General features: G+C 48.4%; 1 protein-coding gene across 1 annotated transcript in view; it reads left to right on the top strand.

The window, feature by feature from the left end:
- LOC140429985 (ufm1-specific protease 2-like) overlaps nucleotides 1-24,041 on the top strand; it is a 107,142-nt gene that overhangs the window by 37,281 nt on the left and 45,820 nt on the right. Inside the window, exon 5 of the mRNA XM_072517561.1 lies at nucleotides 7,659-7,810. Coding sequence (XP_072373662.1) covers nucleotides 7,659-7,810 — 152 coding nt within the window. The remainder of the gene's footprint in view (nucleotides 1-7,658; nucleotides 7,811-24,041) is intronic.

The raw sequence follows: 24,041 nt of genomic DNA, 5'->3' as shown, positions 1-24,041 counted from the left end.
GGAATTTTTTTCTGGGCTCCAGTGGCACTTCAAGATTCAGACGGGGAAAAGTGGTTATTTATTGAGAGGACAGGGCAGCAGTGGCTCTGTCTCACATGTTGGACAGAATTTTGATCCAATGTTAGCCATCAGCGTAAACGGTGACAGTCGGGAAATAAGATTCTTGCCGACTCAATTTTGTTTCCTGATTTTCCACGCCCCTATGGAGTCTTCAGTGCAGGCAGCACACTGGCTGGCATTGCCCGCTCATACCTATTGTGTTCAGGATTGTCCTGCAATGAGACTGATGGGGAGAATGTAGGTAGGACTCGTGCGAGGTCAGATGGTAAATAGTGTCTTGCATGCTTCGCAGATGAATGGAAGTGGGGATGTGAGGTGGAAAGGATTCACTGGAGGGTAAATGGCGAGGGAGAGGGGCGGCAGGAAGAGTGTTGGAACCCCATGATATGGCTGGGAGTGTGATCATTGTGGAAGTGTGCAGCGAAGCGCTAATGTACTAATGGGTGTGTGTGGAGACAAGAGAAGGGTGACTTACCCTGACTGAAGAAGGTCATTCATCTTCTTCCTACACTCGACCCCTATCCTCTTATGCAGAGAGCTGGTGCTCAGTATTGCTGCCACTGCCTCTTGTTAGGGATTGGTGACCTGGCTGCCTGGCTGTCTGCCCTTTGCGAGGATAGAGGATGTCCCGTCTCTGCTCCAATCCCCATCCTGCATCGTGGTCAGGGCTCCCTCAGAGAATTGCAGGGCTGTCTTTCTGACTCTTCTTATTTCTCTTATTTCCACCACCCCACCTGTTCACCATATCCCTTTGCTCCATTTTTAAAATCAGAAATATATCGATCTTCTTTTTGAATCCATTCAAGCTTGAGGGCCTGAAATGTCTATTCCTGCTCCTAGTTCTTATGTTATATTCTTTTCATAGCCCAAAGAAAAAACAAGTTAAGCAGAGCAAATGAGGAAATAAGAGAAATAAAATATGATACATAGATACATAGAAGATAGGAGCAGGAGGAGACTTTTGGCCCTTTGAGCCTGCTCCGCCATTTATCACGACCATGGCTGATCATCCAACTCAATATCCTAATCCTGCTTTCTCCCCATAGCCTTAGATCCCATTCTTCCCAAGTGCTATATCAAGCCGCCTCTTGAATATAGTCAAAGTTTTAGCATCAACTACTCCCTGTGGTAATGAATTCCACAGGCTCACCACTCTTTGGGTGAAGAAATGTCTCATCTCTGTCTGAAATGGTTTACCCTGAATCCTCAGACTGTGACCCCTGGTTCTGGACACACCCATCATTGGTAACATCTTCCCTGCATCTACCCTGTCCAGTCCCGTTAAAATTTTATAAATCTCTCTGAGATCCCCCCTCATTCTTCTGAACTCCAGCGAGAACAATCCCAAGCTAGTCAATCTCTCCTCATATGACAGACCCGCCATCCCTGGAATCAGTCTGGTAAACCTTCACTGCACTCCATCAAGAGCAAGAACATGCTTCCTCAGAGTAGGAGGCCAAAATTGCACAAAATACTCCAAGTGTGGCCTCACCAAGGCCCTGTACAATTGCAGCAACACATTCCTGCTTCTATACTCGAAACCTCTCGCAATGAAGGTCAACATACCATTAGCCTTCTTTACCGCCTGCTGCACCTGCATGCTTACCTTCAGCGACTGGTGCACAAGGACACCCAGGTCCCATTGCACACACCCCTCTCCCAATTTACAACCATTCAAGTAGTAATCTGCCTTCCTGTTTTTGCTTTCAAAGTGAATAACCTCATACTTATCCAAATTATATTGCACCTGCCATTGATTTGCCCATTCGACCAACCTGTCGAGATCATGCTGTAGGATCCCTGCAACCTGGTCGCAATTCACCCTCCCACCTAACTTGGTATCATCTGCAAACTTTGAGATGTTACATTTTGTTCCCTCATCCAAATCATTCATATATATTGTGAATAGCTGGGGTTCCAGCACCGATCCCTGTGGTACCCCACGAGTTACTGCCTGCCAATTTGAAAAGGACTCATTAAACCTTACTCTTTGTTTCCTCTCTGCCAACCAGTTTTCTATCCATCTTAATACATTTCCCCCAATCCCATACACTTTTGTACAATAATCTATTTTGTGGGACTTTGTCAAACGCCTTCTGAAAGTCCAAGTATATCACATCGACTGGCTCCCCCTTGTCAACTGTACTGGTTACCTCTTCAAAGAATTCCAACAGATTTGTCGAGCATGCTTTTCCCTTCATAAATCCATGCTGACTCTGACTGATCCTGCCACTGCTTTCTAAATGTTCCGCTATAAAGTCCTTCATAATGCATTCAAGCATTTTTCCCACCTACCGGTGTTAGACTTACTGGTCTATAATTCCCTGCTTTCTCTGTACCTCCCTTTTTGAATATCGGAGTGACGTGAGCTACCCAATCTGCAGGGACAGTTCGAGTCTATAGAATCCCGGAAGATGACCACCAATGCATCCTCTATTTCCAGAGCCACCTCCTTAAGCACTCTGGGATGCAGATTCTCAGGCCCTGGGGATTTATCCACCTTCAATCCCATCAATTTTCCCAGCACCATTTCTCTACTCATGTTGATCTCCTTCAGTTGTTCTCTCTCACTAAACCTTTATTCTCCAGCATTTCTGGTATCTGATTTGTGTCCTCTTTTGTGAAGACAGGACCAAAGTATGTATTCAATTACTCAGCCATTTCTTTGTCCCTTATTATATATTCCCCTGTTTCTGTTTGAAGGGGGCCTACATTTCTCTTTACCAATCTCTTTCTCTTCACATATCTGTAGAAACTCTTCGTGTCAGTCTTTATGTTCCCTGCAAGTTTCCTTTTGTACTGTACTTTCCCTTTCTTAATCAATCCCTTCGTCCTTCTTTGCTGAATTCTAAACTGCTCCCAATCCTCAGACCTATTATTTTTCTTGGCCAATCTGTATGCTTCTTCCTTTGATTGGATACTATTTCTAATATCCTTTGTAAGCCATGGATTGGCCCTCTTACTCCCTTTGCTTTTTTGCCAGACAGGAATGAATAGTTGCTGTGGTTCCCCCATGCGTTCCTTGAATGTTTGCCATTGTCTATCAACTGTCATCCCTTTATGTAACTCTCCACAATCTATCAAGGCCAACTCACGCCTCATATCTCATATCTTCATAGTTTCATTTATTAAGATACAGCACCCTAATCTCCGAATCAACTACTTCACTCTCTATCTTGATAAAAAATTCTAGTTCATGTTATGATCGCTCATCCCCAAGGGGTCGCGTACAGCCAGATTGGCAATGATCCCCTTCTCATTACACAGTACCCATTCGAAGATGTCCTGCTCTCTTGTTGGTTCCTCCACATATTGGTCAAGAAAACCATCCCGTATACACTCCAGGAATTCCTCCTCTACAGCATTGTGGCTAATTTGATTTGCCAATCTATGTGAAGATTAAAACCACCCATGATTACCGATATTCCCTTATTACATGCATCTCTAATTTTGTGTTTAGTGCCATTGCCAATCTCACCACTACAGTTTGGGGGTTCATATATGACACCCACTAATGTTTTTTGCCCCTTGGTATTTCATTAACAGAGGGATTGAATTTAAGAGCCGTGAGGTGGTGATGCAGCTGTACAAAACTTTGGTAAGGCCACATTTGAAGTACGGTGTACAGTTCTGGTCGCCTCATTTTAGGAAGGATGTGGAAGCTTTGGAAAAGGTGCAAAGGAGATTTACCAGGATGTTGCCTGGAATGGAGAGTAGGTCATACGAGGAAAGGTTGAGGGTTCTAGGCCTTTTGTCATTAGAACGGAGTAGGATGCGGGGCTGAGGAACTAAATAAGTACTTTGCGTCAGTCTTCACAGTAGAAGACATGAGTAATATCCCAACAATTCCGGAGAGTCAGGGGGCAGAGTTGAATATGGTAGCCATCACACAAGAGAAAGTGCTAGAGAAACTAAAAGGTCTAAAAATTGATAAATATCCAGGCCCAGGTGGGCTACATCGTAGAGTTCTAAAGGAGATAGCTGAAGAAATAGTGGAGGCGTTAGTTATGATCTTTCAAAAGTCACTGGAGTCAGGGAAAGTCCCAGAGGATTGGAAAATCGCTGTTGTAACCCCCCTGTTCAAGAAGGGAACAAGGAAAAAGATGGAAAATTATAGGCCAATTAGCCTAACCTCGGTTGTTGGCAAGATTCTAGAATCCATTGTTAAGGATGAGATTTCTAAATTCTTGGAAGTGCAGGGTCGGATTAGGACAAGTCAGCATGGATTTAGTAAGGGGAGGTCGTGCCTGACAAACCTGTTAGAGTTCTTTGAAGAGATAACAAATAGGTTAGACCAAGGAGAGCCAATGGATGTTATCTATCTTGACTTCCAAAAGGCCTTTGATAAGGTGCCTCACGGGAGACTGCTGAGTAAAATAAGGGCCCATGGTATTCGAGGCAAGGTACTAACATGGATTGACGATTGGCTGTCAGGCAGAAGGCAGAGAGTTGGGATAAAAGGTTCTTTTTCGGAATGGCAACCGGTGACGAGTGGTGTCCCGCAGGGTTCAGTGTTGGGGCCACAGCTGTTCTCCATTTATATTAACGATCTAGATGACGGGACTGGGGGCATTCTGGCTAAGTTTGCCGATGATACAAAGATAGGTGGAGGGGCAGGTAGTATGGTGGAGGTGGGGAGGCTGCAGAAAGATTTAGACAGTTTAGGAGAGTGGTCCAAGAAATGGCTGATGAAATTCAACGTGGGCAAGTGCGAGGTCTTGCACTTTGGAAAAAAGAATAGAGGCATGGACTATTTTCTAAACGGTGACAAAATTCATAATGCTGAAGTGCAAAGGGACTTGGGAGTCCTAGTCCAGGATTCTCTAAAGGTAAACTTGCAGGTTGAGTCCGTAATTAAGAAAGCAAATGCAATGTTGTCATTCATCTCAAGAGGCTTGGAATATAAAAGCAGGGATGTACTTCTGAAGCTTTATAAAGCATTAGTTAGGCCCATTTAGAATACTGTGAGCAATTGTGGGCCCCACACCTCAGGAAGGACATACTGGCACTGGAGTGGGTCCAGCGGAGATTCACACGGATGATCCCAGGAATAGTAGGCCTAACATACGATGAACGTCTGAGGATCCTGGGATTATATTCATTGGAGTTTAGGAGGTTGAGGGGAGATCTAATAGAAACTTACAAGATAATGAATGGCTTAGATAGGGTGGATGTAGGGAAGTTGTTTCCATTAGCAGGGGAGACTAGGACCCGGGGGCACAGCCTTAGAATAAAAGGGAGTCACTTTAGAACAGAGATGAGGAGACATTTCTTCAGCCAGTGAGTGGTGGGTCTGTGGAATTCATTGCCACAGAGGGCGGTGGAGGCCGGGACGTTGAGTGTCTTTAAGACAGAAGTTGATAAATTCTTGATTTCTCGAGGAATTACGGGCTATGGAGAGAGAGCGGGTAAATGGAGTTGAAACCAGCCATGATTGAATGGTGGAGTGGACTCGATGGGCCGAATGGCCTTACTTCCGCTCCTATGTCTTATGGTCTTATGGTCTTATGGACTTGATAGAGGTTTATAAGATGATCAGGGGAATAGATAGAGTAGACAGTCAGAGACTTTTTCCCCGGGTGGAACAAACCATTACAAGGGGACATCAATTTAAGGTGAAAGGTGGAAGATATAGGAGGGATATCAGAGGTAGGTTCTTTACCCAGAGAGTAGTGGGGGCATGGAATGCACTGCCTGTGGAAGTAGTTGAGTCGGAAACATTAGGGACCTTCAAGCAGCTATTGGATAGGTACATGGATTACGGTAAAATGATATAGTGTAGATTTATTTGTTCTTAAGGGCAGCACGGTAGCATTGTGGATAGCACAATTGCTTCACAGCTCCAGGGTCCCAGGTTCGATTCCGGCTTGGATCACTGTCTGTGCGGAGTCTGCACATCCTCCCCGTGTCTGCGTGGGTTTCCTCCGGGTGCTCCGGTTTCCTCCCACAGTCCAAAGATGTGCAGGTTAGGTGGATTGGCCATGATAAATTGCCCTTAGTGTCCAAAATTGCCCTTGGTGTTGGGTGGAGATGTTGACCTTGGGTAGGGTGCTCTTTCCAAGAGCCGGTGCAGACTCAGGGGGCCGAATGGCCTCCTTCTGCAATGTAAATTCAATGATAATCTATGATTAATCTAGGACAAAGGTTCGGCACAACATCGTGGGCCGAAGGGCCTGTTCTGTGCTGTATTTTCTATGTTCTATGTTCTATGTATCCATACAGATTCCACATTGTCAGAGCTAATATCCTTTCTCACTGCTGTGTTAATTTCCTCTTGCGGTACCATGCCACCACCTTTTCTTTTATGGCTGTCCTTCCTAAATACTGAAAACCCTGGGACATTCAGTTCCCATCCCTGTTCACCCTGCAGCCATGTCTCTGTAATCCCAATTATATCATACCCATTTATATCTATCTGCACGATTAGTTCATCCACTTTATTGCAAATGCTCCGTGCATTAAGGCACAGACTCTTTAAGTTTGTCTTTTTCACAATGTTTGTCTTACTCCCAATATTTTTCTCTATTGCCCTGTTTAAATTTTGCCTTTGGTTTCTCCATGATGACTAGAAGAATATGGCAATAGTTGTTGGGAACCTCCCTTATTTTTGGTGAAGAAATGGAAAGACTGTTTTCGATTGCATGTTAATAATGATAAATCTGGTTTATGTTTTATTGTTTACTTGCTTTCCTGCTTCCCAATTCATAAAGTCAATCTTCCCCAACTGCCTGGAGTTCCAGATGATTCTATTTTCCCCCTTCGTTTTCATTTTATTTTGGGAATGTTCTGCTCCATCCCCTATTCTTCAAACTGCCAGTTCATAGAGCGAGTCCTGAGGATTTCCACCTCATCATCGCTCCTGATGCTACTATTCCAGGGAATATTTCCCCCGTGCTGTGGATGAAAATTACCAATTTGCGCAACATTCTCAACGGAAAACAATGGAATTTACAACGTGTAACTGACCCAGAGCCAGCTACACTGCCATCTGGGAAGTTATTTGAATTAAAGTACTTCCCGAAGTCTTGTTTCTCTTTTCAAAACGTCTCAGGGAATTGTGTTCTGTGGGTGCTTTTGAAGAATTTTACAACTTATCCTGGAAACCCAGCTTGATTGGTCTCCTTTAATATCCCCCCCCCCCCCCCCCCCAGTCCTTCTTCATCAGTTGTTTGTAATGGAGCCCCACAGGGGCGGCCATCAGCATTATGGGGCTATGCCTTGGGGCTGACCTTGTATGACTTCCATTGGAGTGAATAATTCAGATTTGTAAGAAGGAAAAGGCAAACAGATTTCAGTAAATATGCAATTTCAAATTTGCACATATTAACGTGAATATTGCTTTGTCTGGAGTCAACGGTAGAATTCTAATCATATATTTCCTCTCACGTAACATATAAAGCTACTGACCTTGAATTCCGATCCGGAAATCAAAGTGGATCATTCTGGCGGTGGGGAGCACACTAGCAACATTCTAACCCTGAGCCTCCATTTTCAGTCAGCCCAGTGCTTCAGTGCTAATCTGCTGCTCTGTAAACAGTCACAACTTTCCAATTTTTACTCATGGTAATAATTCTAGAATGATTATTTTTAACTTTCAGAAAATAATAAACCTCCAGATTCAGTTTGAAATGACAAGGCCTCAGATCGTTGGAAGAATAGTTATCCAGCGCAGGAACACACAAACGCACTACAAGCTGACTCTCCCTGTCGATGTCTTAGTATTTGCAAATCCAGAGGACCCATGGGGAATGTATGTATTGTCCTCAGTACTGAATGGTTTCTGAATTAATTTATTATGTTAACAATGCAATAATACTTCCGGGTGCGGCTATGCAGAGCTAGGTCGCATGTTCGGTAGCTCCCACTTGGAATGGACTTTTGGGCTTTTTACAGGGCCCCCACGGCATTTGTTTGACATTTTCCGGTGTGGGAAGAAGACTGCAACATTCCCCCGACAGTGTCCCCCAGGAATGGTATGTCTCTTGGTTACCAGACCCTGCAGAAACAGTAACAGATTTGGCTTTAACTTCAGGATAAACAAAGCCTCTTCCAGCATGCAGGCTGGGGAAGGGCAAGCTTAAAGCTGCAAGCTGACTTGAGGGCCTTTATTAAAGGTGAATTCTAGCAGCAGAGGGAACAACTGTGAAAAGATCTACCAAGGCCATTGAAGAAGCGGGGACGAAGCTTCCGGTGCCGGCCATGGAGGAGTAGGTCGCGCATCCGGCAGCTCCCGTCTGGAACGGACTCTCAGACCTTTTTCAGAAGTTTCCACAGACTTTTTGGGGCAGATTGGTGAAGCGAACACTGCCAAAAGGATTCCCTCTCAAGACTTCCGGTTGCGGTTATGCGGAGCTAAGTCGCACATTCGGCGGCTCCTGCAAAAACTGACTTTTGGGCTCTTTTCAGGGCCCCCAAGGGCACTTTTTTGATGTTTCCCGGTGTGGGAAGGAGTTAATAATAGCTCCCCGTCAGTATATGGCTTTAACTAGGAACGGGGCGACAAAAAAGGTGGTGGTGGACCAGAAGAAGGGAGGGAAGAAGGTTAAAATGGCGGCGAGCGGAGACCAGGCAGCGTGGAGGCAGTGCACGGAGGAGCAACAGGAAGGTATGCAGCGCTGCCTTAGAGAGATTAAAACGGACCTGCTAGAGCTGATGAAGGCTTCTATTGATAAGCTGCTGGAGACACAGACGGCCCAGGGGGTGGCGATCTGAGAGGCTCGACAAAAGATCTCTGACAATGAGGACGAGATCCTAGGCCTGGCAGTAAAGGTGGAGGCGCACGAGGCGCTCCACAAGAAATGGCAGGAGCGGTTCGAGGAGATGGAGAATCGGTCGAGGCGGAAGAATCTGCGGATTCTGGGCCTCCCGGAGGGGCTGGAGGGGCCGGACGTGGGGGCCTATGTGGTCACCATGTTGAACTTACTGATGGGAGCGGGGTCCTGCCAGGGACCCCTGGAGCTGGAAGGGGCCCATAGAGTGATGGCGAGGAGGCCCAAGGCTAACGAGCCTCTGCGGGCGGTGCTGGTGCTGTTCCATCGGTTCGTCGATCGGGAGTGTGTGCTCAGGTGGGCCAAGAAGGAGAGGAGCAGCAGGTGGGAGAATGCGGAGGTTAGAATATATCAGAACTGGAGTGCGGAGGTGGCGAAGAGGAGGGCCGGGTACAATCGAGCGAAGGCGGTGCTGCATAGGAAGGGGGTGAAGTTTGGCATGTTGCAGCCGTCGTGACTGTGAGTTACCTACAAGGACCGGCACCATTATTTTGAGTCTCCGGAGGAGGCATGGGCCTTTGTTCAGGCCGAGAAGCTAGACACAGACTGAGGGTCGGGATGGGCGATTGGGGACTGCAGTGGATATGTTCTGCCTATTTTTGGTTCGGGGGGGGGGGCTTTGCATTGTTTTGGGTTTCTTTTTCTCTGTGTTTTTCTCTTTTGGGTTGGGGAGGGTGGATGGGGCGGGCTGGGCACTGTTTTGGTTGGTGGCGGGGCCTGGTAGGTGGAGAGAGTGGGCTTTTTTCCCACGCTTAGAACGGAGGGGGGAGGGGGAGAGCCTGTGGATGGGGAGCGGGAGAGGAGGGTGTGCCACACAATGGGAGGATTCGAAGGGGAGGCGGGAATGGCCGGGGTCAGCAGGAGTCAGCTGACTTGCGGAAGTGCAATGGGGGGAGTAAACCAGCTAGGATGGGTCCTAGCCGGGGGGGGGGGATCGAGTTGCTGCTGCTAAGGTCAAGGAGGAGCTGCAGCGAGTGGGGGGGGGGGGGGGTCGAGGCGGGGGTATGCCGCTGTGGGGAACGGGCCGGGTGTGGGGTGCGGGCGCGTGGCTGGCCGAGGAGGGGTCATGGCTAGTCGGCGGGGGAGGGGGCGGGCAGCCCCCTGATCCGGCTGATAACCTGGAATGTAAAGGGACTGAATGGGCCGGTTAAACGAGCCCGCGTGTTCATGCACCTGCAGGGGCTCAAGGCGGATGTGGTTATGCTCCAGGAAACACACCTGAAGGTGGCAGACCAGGTAAGACTGAGGAAAGGGTGGGTAGGTCAGGTATTTCACTCGTGGCTAGATGGCAAAAATCGAGGGATGGTGATCTTGGTGGGAAAGAAGGTGTCATTCGAGGCGTCGAGCATTGTAGCAGATAATGGAGGTAGGTACATAATGGTAAGTGGTAAGTTGCAGGGAGAGAGGGTGGTACTGGTCAATGTGTATGCTCCGAACTGGGACGATGCGGGTTTTATGCGGCGTATGTTGGGTCGGATCCGAGACTTGGAAGTGGGGGGCCTGATAATGGGGGGAGACTTTAACACGGTGTTGGATCCGGCACTGGATCGCTCCAGGTCTAGGACGGGTAGGAAGCTGGCAGCGGCTTGAGTGTTGAGGGGATTTATGGACCAAATGGGATGGGTGGACCCTTGGAGATTTGCAAGGCCGGGGTCTAGGGAATTTTCATTCTTCTCACATGTCCAGAAGGCTTATTCTCGAATCGACTTTTTCATTTTGAGTAGGGCGCTGATAGCGAGAGTAGAGGATACCGAGTATTCGGCAATAGCCATTTCGGACCACGCCCCGCATTGGGTGGACTTGGAGATGGGGGAGGAGAGGGACCAGCGCCCGCTGTGGTGCTTGGAGGTGGGGCTGTTGGCGGACGAGGAGGTGAGCGAGTGGGTCCGAGGAAGTATAGAGAGGTACTTGGAGACCAACGACAACGGGGAGGTCCGAGTGGGGATGGTATGGGAGGCATTGAAGGCGGTGGTGAGGGGAGAGCTGATCTCCATTAGGGCCCACAAAGAGCAGAGGGAGTGGGGGGGAGAGGGAGAGGCTGGTGCGGGAGATGGTGAGGGTTGACAGGAGGTATGCGGAAGAGCCTGAGGAAGGATTGTTGAGGAAGAGGCGCAGCCTCCAGGCCGAATTCGACCTGGTGACCACCAGGAAGGCGGAGGTGCAGTGGAGGAAGACCCAGGGGGCGGTTTCCGAGTATGGGGAAAAGGCAAGCCCGATGCTGGCGCATCAGCTTCAGAAGCGGGACGCAGCTCGGGAGATCGGGGGAGTTAACGACAGGGGAGGGAGCGTGGTGCGGAGTGGGGTTGGCATCAATGGGGTCTTCAGGGACTTCTACAAGGAATTGTACCGATCCGAGCGCCCATGGGAGGAGGGAGGGATGGGCCGTTTCCTGGACCAATTGAGGTTTCCAAAGGTGGAAGAGGGACTGGTGGCGGGACTGGGGGCCCCGATTGGGCTGGAGGAGCTGATCAAAGGGATAGGAAGCATGCAGGCGGGGAAGGCACCGGGGCTAGACGGTTTCCCGGTCGAGTTCTATAAAAAATATATGGACCTGTTGGGCCCGCTGTTCGTTAGGACCTTTAATGAGGCAAGGGAGGGGGTGGCGTTACCCCCAACAATGTCCCGGGCACTGATCTCTTTGATCCTGAAGCGGGACAAGGGTCCCCTGCAGTGTGGGTCTTACAGACCGATTTCTTTGCTAAATGTAGATGCCAAGGTGCTGGCAAAGGTCATAGCCACGAGGATTGAGGATTGTGTGCCGCAGATCATCCACGAAGACTAGACGGGGTTTGTGAAGAGGAGACAGTTGAACGCGAATGTGCGGAGGCTTTTGAACATTATCATGATGCCGGCGAGGGAGGGGGAGGCGGAGATAGTGGTGGCGATGGACGCTGAGAAAGCCTTCGATAGGGTAGAGTGGGGGTACCTGTGGGAGGTGCTGTAGAGGTTCAGGTTTGGGGAGGGGTTTGTCAGGTGGGTTAAGCTGTTGTATGAGGTCCCGATGGCGAGTGTGGTCACAAATAGGAGGAGGTCCGAGTACTTTCGGTTGCACCGAGGGACGAGACAGGGGTGTCCCCTGTCCTCCCTGCTCTTCGCACTGGCGATTGAACCTCTGGCTATGGCACTGAGAGAGTCGAGGAACTGGAGGGGGTTGGTGCGGGGTGGGGAGGAGCATAGGGTGTCGCTTTATGCTGACGACCTGCTGCTGTATGTGGCGGACCCGGTGGGAGGAATGCCAGAGGTAATAAGAACATAAGAACTAGGAGCAGGGGTAGGCCATCTGGCCCCTCGAGCCTGCTCCACCATTCAATGAGATCATGGCTGATCTTTTGTGGACTCAGCTCCACTTTCCAGCCCGAACACCATAACCCTTAATCCCTTTATTCTTCAAAAAACTATCTATCTTTATCTTAAAAACATTTAATGAAGGAGCCTCTAATGCTTCACTGGGCAAGGAATTCCATAGATTCACAACCCTTTGGGTGAAGAAGTTCCTCCTAAACTCAGTCCTAAATCTACATTCCCTTATTTTGAGGCTATGCCCCCTAGTTCTGCTTTCACCCGCCATTGGAAACAACCTGCCCGCATCTATCCTATCTATTCCCTTCATAATCTTATATGTTTCTATAAGATCCCCCCTCATCCTTCTAAATTCCAACGAGTACAGTCCCAGTCTACTCAACCTCTCCTCGTAATCCAACCCCTTCAGCTCTGGGATTAACCTAGTGAATCTCCTCTGCACACCCTCCAGTGCCAGTACGTCCTTTCTCAAGTAAGGAGACCAAAACTGAACACAATACTCCAGGTGTGGCCTCACTAACACCTTATACAATTGCAGCAGAACCGCCCTAGTCTTAAACTCCATCCCTCTAGCAATGAAGGACAAAATTCCATTTGCATTCTTAATCACCTGTTGCACCTGAAAACCAACTTTTTGCAACTCATGCACTAGCACACCCAGGTCTCTCTGCACAGCAGCATGTTTTAATATTTTATAATTTAAATAATAATCCCTTTTGCTGTTATTCCTACCAAAATGGATAACCTCACATTTGTAGGATCCATAGGGAATTCGGGGTACAAGCTCAATATGGGGAAGAGCGAGCTGTTCGTAGTTCAGCTAGGGGACCAGGAGAGGGGGATTGGCGAGCTCCCACTAAAAAGGGCGGAGAGGAGCTTCAGATATTTGGGGGTCCAGGTGGCCAGGAGCTAGGGGGCCCTGCATAGGCTTAACTTTACAAGGCTGGTGGAGCAAATGGAGGAGGAGTTCAAGAGGTGGGACGCATTGCCGCTGTCCTTGGCGGGTAGGGTGCAGTCAATCAAAATGACGGTGCTCCCAAGGTTTTTGTTCCTGTTCCAGTGCCTCCCCGTGTTTATCCCGAAGGCTTTTTTCAGGCAGGTTAACAGGAGTATAATGGGGTTTGTGTGGGCGCGAGGGACTCCGAGGGTGAGAAGAGTGTTCCTGGAGCGGAGTAGAGATAAGGGGGGGCTGGCGCTGCCCAACCTCTGTGGGTACTACTGGACCGCCAATGCGATGATGGTGCGCAAGTGGGTGATGGAGGGGGAGGGGGCTGCATGGAAGAGGCTGGAGACGGCGTCCTGTGTGGGTACGAGTCTGGGGGCGCTGGCAACAGCGCCGCTGCCGCTCCCTCCAAGGAGGTATACCACGAGCCCGGTGGTGGTGGCGGCCCTCAAAATCTGGGGGCAGTGGAGGCGGCATAGGGGGGAAGTTGGGGCCTCGGCATGGACCCCATTATGGGGGAACCACCGGTTCGCCCCAGGAAGAACAGGTGGAGGGTTTTCGGGGTGGCACAGGGCAGGGATACGGAAGTTTGTGGACGGGAAGTTCGCGAGCTTGGGTGAGCTGGAGGAGAAATACGGGCTCCCCCCGGGGAACACCTTCAAGTACTTACAGGTAAGGGCGTTTGCCAGACGGCAGGTGGTGGAATTCCCGCGGCTACTGCCACACACAGTACAGGACAGGGTGCTCTCGGGGGGGGGGGGGGGGGGGGAGTGGGGAAGATCTCGGAAACTTACCAGGTGATGCAGAAGGAGGAGGAGGAGGCTCAGTGGTGGAGTTGAAAGGTAAGTGGGAGGAGGAGTTGCGAGAGGAGATCGAAGAGGGGACGTGAGCAGATTCCCTAGGGAGGGTGAATTCTTCCTCTTTGTGCGCGAGGCTCAGCCTCATACAGATTAAGGTGCTGCACAGGGCACACATGACCGGGACAAGGATGAGCCGGTTCTTTGGGGGTGAGGACAAGTGCGTTAGGTGCTCAGGGAGCCCAGCAAATCACACCCATATCTCCTGGGCATGCCCAGCGCTGGAGGAATTTTGGAAGGGCGTAGCGAGGACGGCGTCGAGGGTGGTAGGATCCAGGGTCAGACTGGGCTGGGGGCTCGCAATATTTGGGGTGGCAGAGGAGCCGTGAGTGCAGGAGGCGAAAGAGGACGGAATTCTGGCCTTTGCGTCCCTGGTAGCCCGCCGAAGGATTCTCCTTCAGTGGAAAGATGCGAGGCCCCCAAGCGTGGAATCCTGGATCAACGATATGGCAGGGTTCATTAAATTGGAGAGGGTGAAATTCGCCTTGAGAGGGTCGGTACAAGGGTTCTTTCGGCGTTGGCAACCGTTCTTAGACTTCCTGGCAGAACGACAGACATTGGTCAATGGCAGCAGCAGCTCGGGGTGGGGGGTGGTGGTGGTTTACTTTATTTTTGTTTATGTTATTTACACTGGAGGGTCTGAGGGGGTGTATATACTTGTGTTAAGTTGGGGTGTTAATGTTAATTTATTATTTATGTACAGGTGGAGGGGTTGGGGGGGTTGCTTTTTTAGATTGTGTTTTGTACTTAACCCTGTTGGGTTCTTTTTTCTTTCTCATTTTGTTATTGATATTTTATGAAAACCTTTAATAAAAATTATATATTTTTTAAAAAACAATGCTATAATATAATATTTAATTGGTAAAACATTTCTTAACATTTTCCCTCCATTATAACATAAGCTAAGTATTTTCACTAAACTGTAAATCTGCTGACCCAATTTGTGTGGTTTTAGTCTGAGGCACTTGTTAGAAATTTTGTGTCAATGGACAGTCTGAAGGCACAAGGGGCGGGATTCTCTCCGATGTGGCCTGGCCCGCAAGGGCCTTTTCACAGTAACTTCATTGAAAAATACTTGTGACAATAAGCGATTATTCTGTGAGGCTTGAGCTGGGTCCTCTCGAGGCCATATTCGGGGTATCGGATCAGCTGGGGTTGGAAACGGGTGTGGAGGCAGATGTTTTAACCTTTGCCTTGCTGATCACCTGAAGGCGGATTCTGTTGGGGTGGAGATCAGTTTCTCCATCCTGTGCCCTGGCATGGCGGGGGGATCTGTTGGAGTTTTTAACACTTGAGAAGGAGAGGTTTGAGTTGAGGGGAAGGATGGAAGGGTTCTACAATTCATGGGCTTTGTTTGTTATGCATTTTCAAGAATTGGATGACATCGAACATTGGGGGGATGGAGCTGGACTGTGTATGTTGTTGATGACTATCTATGGGTGGATGGTGGATTCCTGTTTCCTTGGGCGGGATTCTCACTTCTGACGGCAGAGTGTTTACACCGTCGTAAAAACCGGAGAGTTTTACGACGGTGTCATCAGACTGCTAAGTGTAGCGATCCTCTGCAGCACAGGGAGCCAGCACGGCACTGGAACGCTTCACGCAGCTCCAGCTGCCGATACCGGTGACAAACGAGCACCACGGGTCTGCGCATGCGGGCTGCAGCTGCGCTGCGACCGGTGTGAACTCGCGCATGCGCGGTAGCTTCCTTCACCGCGCTGGCCCCGCCGCAACATGGCGTAGGGCTACAGGGGCCGGCGCAGAGTAAAAGGGGCCCCCACCAGGAGAGGCCGGCCCGCCAATCGGTAGGCCCCGATCGCGGGCCAGGCCAAGGTGGAGGCCCCCCCCCCCGGGGTCAGATCCCCCTCCCCCCCCCACCTGGCCGCCCCCCGCAGGATGGACGCCAATGTCCTGCCGGGTAAGACCACATGTGAACGGCGCTGGCAAGACTCGGGCTATCTTGGCGGCCACTCACCCCATCCCGCGCAGAGAAATGCTGAGGGGGGGTGCGTGTAGAGCGTTTCAAACATCTACCCCACTCAGCCAGCTAAGGACCGACTGATGGCAGTAAATTTGGTAGGGAGCAGCGCTGTGAATTACTGCAGGCATCATGCCCCCTTTTTGAAGCACGGGCTGACGTATTTTGATGTAAAAGTTTTAAATGTCGCATATCTTCTTAAAAAAGCAACTGAGAGAGGATAAGTCTTTAAGGGGTTGGGTGGCAGATGGGTGAGGTGGGTAGGGCGGAAGGTGGGTCAGGCCAGGGTGGGCTATCAGGTAAGGATGGGCTGTCAGAGTCAGATCGAGTCGGTGGGGGGAGAGTTAGTTTCTGGGGTTGGGTCAACTCGGTTTGAGTCAGGAGTGTTGGGTCGGTGGATTTTCAGGGGTTTGGGGGGTAATCAGGAGCCGGAGTGGTGTGGTGGGGTCGGGTAATTGAATCATAGAATGTGCAATGCAGAAGGAGGCCATTCGGCCCATCGGGTCTGCACCGGCTCTTGGAAAGAGCACCACTTAAGCCCATACCTCCGGCCTATCCCTGCAACCCAGCAAACCACCTGACGTTTTGAACACTAAGGGACAATTTAGCATGGCCACTCCTAACCTGCTCATCACTGGACTGTGGGAGGAAATCCACGCAGTCACAGGGAGAAAGTGCAGACTCCGCCCAGACAGTCACCTAAGGCCAGAATTGAACCCAGGTTCCTGGAGTTGTGAGGCAGCAGTGCTAACCACTGTGCCACCATGCCACCCAAAAAGAAACATGGAATTTAATGTTTTGTTTCTTTACTCTTTCATGGCGTGTACATGTCACTGGCAAGGCCTGCATTTGCTACCTGCCCAACAATTTTCAATGGTTTCATGGTCAACATTACTGAGACTATGGCGCAGTGGGTTAGCCCTGCTGCATCACAGCACTGAGGTCCCAGGTTCGATCCCGGCTCTGGGTCACTGTCCGTGTGGAGATTGCACATTCTCCCTGTGTTTGCGTGGGGTTCGCCCCACAACCCAAAGGTGTGCAAGATAGGTGGATTGAACACACTAAATTGCCTCTTAATTGGAAAAAAATGAATTGGGTACACTAAATTTATTTTTAAAAATATCACTGAGACTAGCTTTCAATTCCAGATTTTTGTGATCGGTTGAATTTAAACTGCAGCAGCTGCCATATGGTTTTTTAACCGATGCGGCCAGGGCATTAGCCTGGATCTCTGGCTTACTCATCCAGGACTATTACCACTGTACAACCATTTCCCCTATCAGCGAGAGCCCCGAACAGCGTACGTTCAGGAAGGCTCAGTGAAGTATATACCACATCAAATTAAATGCCAATCAGGTCTTCAATTGGCAAACCTTCCCCAAGCGCAACAACCTCACTGCCAGCCAATAAGAGGCCATCAGCTGTGCTTGCTCGAAAACCTGTGATTATCCCTCTCTCCAGTAGCTCCGTCTGGACCTGTAACGACTTAATTACCTGCAAAGACTCACATTCAAAGTATCATTGACTTTGTCTATATATATGTTTCTGGAACCCACCTCTTCATTCACCTGAGGAAGGAGCTGTTCTCCGAAATCTAGTGATTCGAAACAAACCTGTTGGACTTTAACCTGGTGTTGTAAGACTTCTTACAGATAGATCCAGCCTTTGACCCCCTCCAAAATATTGTCTCTCTCCAGCACTGTTACAGCCATTCTTTCTCCTTTCTTTCCTTCCCATCTTTCTTGAATACCTTGGACTGGATTTTCCTGTCCTGACTGGTGGCTTACCCACATCAGCCAGGGTTTACAGATGGCGGATGTGACCCAATTCTGTGATACCCATGGCCATTCCCGTCGCCAGTAAATTTGAGCAGTCCAGGTAAATGTGTGGGAGGCGAGCCTGCATGAAGCTGTCCCATTGTTGTCGCCACATCGGGTATTTCAAAGTCCTCACAATTTTGATGGAGCTTCTGGAGGCAACTTTGCTCTCATCAGTTCAAGGGTGTCATGAACCATGGCAAAAGTGTTTAACAGCTGAGTTAAAAAGGTATTGGCAACTACACATGTCATCATGAAATGCTATATGATAAGTTATATAATTTTTTAATACGGTGATTGATGATTTGGATTTGTCTTGAAACGCTAATTGTCAGTAAACTGATCAACACTGTGAAAGTGGAAAAAGTTTCAGATACTTTACAATACATCAGCCACTTCTACATTGAACAATGTTGAAATGCAGATTTGATTGTGTCAATTGTCCATGTTGCTTTAACATTTTCATTGGATTTAATAATAATAATCTTTATTATTGTCACAAGTAAGCTTACATTAACACTGCAATGAAGTTACTGTGAAAATCCCCTAGTTGTCACATTCCGGCGCCTGTTTGGGTATACTGAGGGACAGAATGTCCAATCCACCTAACCTGCACCTCTTTAGGGACTTGTGGGAGGAAACCGGGGCACCCAGAGGAAACCCACGCAGACACGGGGAGAACATGCAGACTCCACACAGAGAGTGACCCAAGCGGGAATCAAACCTGGGACACTGGCGTTGTGAAGCAACAGTGCTACCCACTGTGCTACCATACCACCCATATTTTAACACGGACATCTGTCCCCCTGGGCAGAATTTAATGGATCCTGCCAGTGGGTCTTCAGATAGAGAAGGGATGCAAAATTAGCCCAGTGGCCTATGTGGCAACTACCTGCTCACCTCTGACCACTCTGCAATTTAACAGAGGGTGGGAAAGTCCCAGGGTAGCCCACCAGCCCTCACCTCAATTGAGGCCATTAAATGTCCAATTACAGGCCACTTAGTTCCCTGCCTGACGTCAATTTTGGGGCTGTCAGGATGTCCGGGGTGGAAGTAAGCCAACAGGTTACCCTTCTCAGAACTCAAGCAAAAAAGGGGGGGATATATACCTCACAGGCTCCATGTTGCACATCAGGGCCTTTCCTAAGACCTGACCACCTTGACTGCTCTTCCACCCCTTGGCCTGACAGTCAAGATTCCCACCCCCCCCTTCCCAATTAGCTCCTCCCATGGTCACCCCTTCAATCCCTGCCATGACACACAATGAAACTCACCTGCATCCTAGCTACAGGACTTCAACTCATGGGACTGTTTGTAGCCCCCAGCAGTGGTCTCAAAGCATTAAATTGATGAGGAGCATCCGGCGTCAATGGGAATACACTCGGAAACCATAACTACCTGTCAACTTCTGCACACTACTACAAAGCTCAAACTGCTCCAAAAATGCTCAAGAAGCTTGACACCATCCAGGAAAAAAACAACCCACATTATTGGCATTCCATCTACCATCTTAAACATTCACCCCCTCCAAACCTGCAACCTCTGCCATCAAGAAGGAAAAGGACAACAGATACATGGGAATGTTATCAATGCAGGCTCCCTCCAATTCACACACCATCCTGACTTGGAAATATATCACCATTCGTTCCCAGTTTTTGGATCAAAATTCTCTTAACAGTTCTGTGGGTGTACCTACACCACGTAGGTGCTTCAAGATGGCAGATCGCCATCACTTTCTCAAGGACAGTTAAAGATGGGCAATAAATGACAGCGTAGACAACGATGTCCACATCCTGTAAAATACATTTTAAAAATGACTAAGCTCTGTGAGTGATTTCAAATACTTAAATGCATTTAACTCTGGAGGTTTGGTTATACAACTGTGCAATACAGTCTAATTTTGAATGCTTGGCTGAGTTTCAAATACACTAATGGTTTAAACTCGGCAAAGGTTATTAGTACATTTACAGAGTGGAATCTCATTATTGGATTGGATTGGATTGGATTTGTTTATTGTCACGTGTACCGAGGTACAGTGAAAAGTATTTTTCTGCGAGCAGCTCAATAGATCATTAAGTACATGAGAAGAAAAGGGAATAAAAGAAAATACATAATAGGGCAACACAACATATACAATGTAACTACAAAAGCACTGGCATCGGATGAAGCATACAGGGTGTAGTGTTAATGAAATCAGTCCATAAGAGGGTCATTTAGGAGTCTGGTGACAGTGGGGAAGAAGCTGTTTTTGAGTCTGTTTGTGCGTGTTCTCAGACTTCTGTATCTCCTGCCTGATGGAAGAAGTTGGAAGAGTGAGTAAGCTGGGTGGGAGGGATCTTTGATTATACTGCCCGCTTTCCCCAGGCAGCGGGAGGTGTAGATGGAGTCAATGGATGGGAGGCAGGTTCGTGTGATGGACTGGGCGGTGTTCACGACTCTCTGAAGTTTCTTGCAGTCCTGGGCCGAGCAGTTGCCATACCAGGCTGTGATGCAGCCTGATAGGATGCTTTCTATGGTGCATCTGTAAAAGTTTGTAAGAGTCAATGTGGACATGCCGAATTTCCTTAGTTTCCTGAGGAAGTATAGGCGCTGTTGTGCTTTCTTGGTGGTAGCGTCGACGTGGGTGGACCAGGACAGATTTTTGGAGATGTGCACCCCTAGGAATTTGAAACTGCTAACCATCTCCACCTCGGCCCCGTTGATGCTGACAGGGGTGTGTACAGTACTTTGCTTCCTGAAGTCAATTACCAGCTCTTTAGTTTTGCTGGCATTGAGGGAGAGATTGTTGCCGCTACACCACGCCACTAGGTTCTCTATCTCCCTCCTGTATTCAGACTCATCGTTATTCGAGATCCGGCCCACTATGGTCGTATCGTCAGCAAACTTGTAGATGGAGTTGGAACCAAGTTTTGCCACGCAGTCGTGTGTGTACAGGGAGTAGAGTAGGGGGCTAAGTGCGCAGCCTTGCGGGGCGCCGGTGTTGAGGACTATTGTGGAGGAGGTGTTGTTGTTCATTCTTACTGATTGTGGTCTGTTGGTCAGAAAATCGAGGATCCAGTTGCAGAGTGGGGAGCCAAGTCCTAGGTTTTGGAGCTTTGATATGAGCTTGGCTGGGATTATGGTGTTGAAGGTGGAGCTGTAGTCAATAAATAGGAGTCTGATGTCAGAGTCCTTGTTTTCGAAATGCTCTAGGGATGAGTGTAGGGCCAGGGAAATGGTGTCTGATGTGGACCGGTTGCAGCGGTATGCGAATTGCAGTGGATCAAGGCATTCTGGGAGTATGGAGGTGATGCGCTTCATGATCAACCTCTCGAAGCACTTCATTACGACTGAAGTCAGGGCCACTGGTCGGTAGTCATTGAGGCACGTTGCCTGGTTCTTCTTTGGTACCGGTATGATGGTGGTCTTCTTGAAGCAGGTGGGGACCTCGGAGTGGAGTAGGGACAGGTTAAAGATGTCCGTGAATACCTCTGCCAGCTGGTCCGCGCAGGCTCTGAGTGCACGACCAGGGATCCCGTCTGGGCCCGTCGCCTTCCGAGGGTTCACTTTCAGGAAGGCCAATCTGACTTCGGAAGCTGTGAAGGTGGGTATGGGTGAATTATGGGCTGCTGGGGCACTCACCAGCGGATTGTTAGTTACCTGCTCGAACCGAGCATAGAATGCATTGAGTTCATCGGGGAGAGGTGCGCTGCTGCCAGAGATACTGTTCCGCTTTGCTTTGTAGCCCGTTATGTTGTTTAGTCCTTGCCACAACCGCCGAGCGTCTGTCTGTGACTCTAGCTTGGTTTGATATTCTCTCTTGGCATTCCGGATGGCTTTGCGGAGGTCGTACCTGGATTTCTTGTGTAGGTCAGGGTCGTCTGCCTTGAACGCCTCAGATCTGTCCTTCAGTAGGGAGTCAATCTCGCGATTGAGCCATGGTTTCCGGTTGGGGAACTCACGTACTGCTTTCTTTGGCATGCAGTCGTCCACACATTTGCTGATGAAGTCTGTGACGGTGGTGGCATACTCATTTAAGTTCGTCGCTGAGTTCTTAAATATGGACCAGTCCACTGTCTCTAAGCAGTCACGTAAGAGCTCTTCTGTCTCCTCAGACCAGCACTGCACAACCTTCTTAGCTGGATTCTCCCGCTTGAGTTTCTGCTTGTATGCCGGGAGAAGGAGCACCGTCATTCCGTCATATGAACACCGTCATATGAATGCCTGAATAAGTGCTAAACTCACAAATAGATTCAACTCAGCAGAGGTCATTGTTGCAGCTGTCAAGGAGACAATGAGTTTATTTCTGTTGATGCCACACAGAGAGTACTTTGTGTAGTTTTTGTCGCCACACTACAGGAAGGATGTGATTGCACCAGATAGGAGATTCACCAGGATTTTGCCTGGGCTGGAGTGTTTCAGCAATAAAGAGAGGCGGGTTTGGGCTGGGATTGTTCTCCTTAGAGCAGAGAAGCCTAATGAATGACCTTATTGAATGTAAAAAGTTATGAATGACATGATAGAGTAGATAGGAAGAAATGTTTCCCCTTAGCAGAGGTTTCAATAATCAAGTGGCATAGATTTAACGTAATGAGCTGGAGATTTATAGGGGATTTGAGGGAAAAAGTTTACTGCCAGAGGATGTTGGAAATGTGGAATTCACTGCCTGAAAGGATGGTAGAAGCGGGAACACTCACAACATTTAAGAAACATTGAGATGAGCACTTGAAATGCCATAGCATACAAGGCTATGCAGCAGGTGCTGTAAAATGAGATTGGAGTAGATAGGTAGTTGATGGCCAGCATGGACACGGTGGGCCTCTTTCTCTACTGTACGACTCTGAGAGTTTTCTGAGCTTCAAACGGGATAAGGGTTTTCTGAGTGGTTTTTGATTTACTGCCTTGATTTAATAATCTTATGGTCTCTTAATAATATAATCATTATTGAAATAATCGTTCAGGCAGTTTTATGATCTTCTAATTGGATAATGTTTTTTTAAGTGGTTTCTGATTGACCATTTGTTTATTCTGACCATCGTATGAGCATCTCAAAGACTTCCCAATGCTATTATAGAGTGCAAGAGTTATGGAGAGGTTGGATACTGGAAGTGTGGACATGAAGTGTCTTGGGGATCTGGGGGTCATGAAGGGTGAATGGAGACATGGGCTGAAGGGAATATGGGGAGCTGGGAGAGCATAGGATGAGGGGTTAAGGGTGCATACAAATGTGGGGTTGAGGGATGATATGAGGTAACTCACATCAACTTCTCGAAGGCAATTAAGAATTGGCAATAATTACTTGCCTTGGCAGCAACGTCCACACACTGTGGAAGAATATTTTAAAATATATATGCGGGACCATGAGGGATCGGAGGTGAGGGTTAGCGGGCCTCACATTAAACTATAGAACTGGGTTGAGGTCCCAGCAAAAGGAAATGGGTCTTTTAACCTGTGCATCCATCCATCTCCACATCAGGCATGCTGTGAGAGGAAGTGACTACAGCCCACCACCACCAATCCACCGTGAGGATACACAAGTGGCACTGTCGGGCAGGAGGTGAGACAGTGACATCAGGAAGTGGCCCACCTCATGATTCCCACCTCCTTAATGAAAATCTGCCCTTTCTATCCAAAAATATTTAATACCCATCTTGCCCATTTTTGATATCCATTTTGCAAATGGATTCCAGAATGAGGCTTCTAAAAATTCTAAAAAAAGAAAACACAGAAATGCTGGAACTCTGAAATAAAAAATTGAAATATTATAAATATTAAGCAGCTCCATCAAAGTATGCACTGTAGATCTTTCATCAAAATTCCAGTTTCAATGACATTCCTAATATTTGGCAGTGGGCTACAATTGTGAAGTTGCAATAGAATGAATTTGATAATAAAATGAGGAAAATATACCACTACTTCCGGTTTCTTGAATGTAAAGCTGTTTAATTCAGATTGCTCTGCCCTTCTTGGGGGAGAAAACAGCAGCTGATAAGGAAGCTAAATTACTCCACTACACAATTTTGTGTCTGAGATGAACAGCACCAGGGTCCCAGGTTTGATTCCCAGCTTGGGTCCTGTCTGTGCGGAGTCTGCACGTTCTCCTCGTGTCTGCATGGGTTTCCTCCGGGTGCTCCAGTTTTCTCCCACAAGTCCCGAAAGATGTGCTGTTAGGTAATTTGGACATTCTGAATTCTCCCTTTGTGTACCCGAACAGGTGCCGGAATGTGGAGACTAAGGGCTTTTCACAGTAACTTCATTGCAATGTTAATGTAAACCTACTTGTGGCAATAAAGATTATTTTATTGTTATTATTAAGCACCTTTCTTGCCCAGTTATGCT

This window comes from Scyliorhinus torazame, chromosome 9, assembly GCF_047496885.1.
Source record: "Scyliorhinus torazame isolate Kashiwa2021f chromosome 9, sScyTor2.1, whole genome shotgun sequence".
Lineage (NCBI taxonomy): Eukaryota > Metazoa > Chordata > Chondrichthyes > Carcharhiniformes > Scyliorhinidae > Scyliorhinus > Scyliorhinus torazame.
Note: the sequence above shows the minus strand (reverse complement) of the source record. Positions and strands in the feature narration are given on the sequence as shown.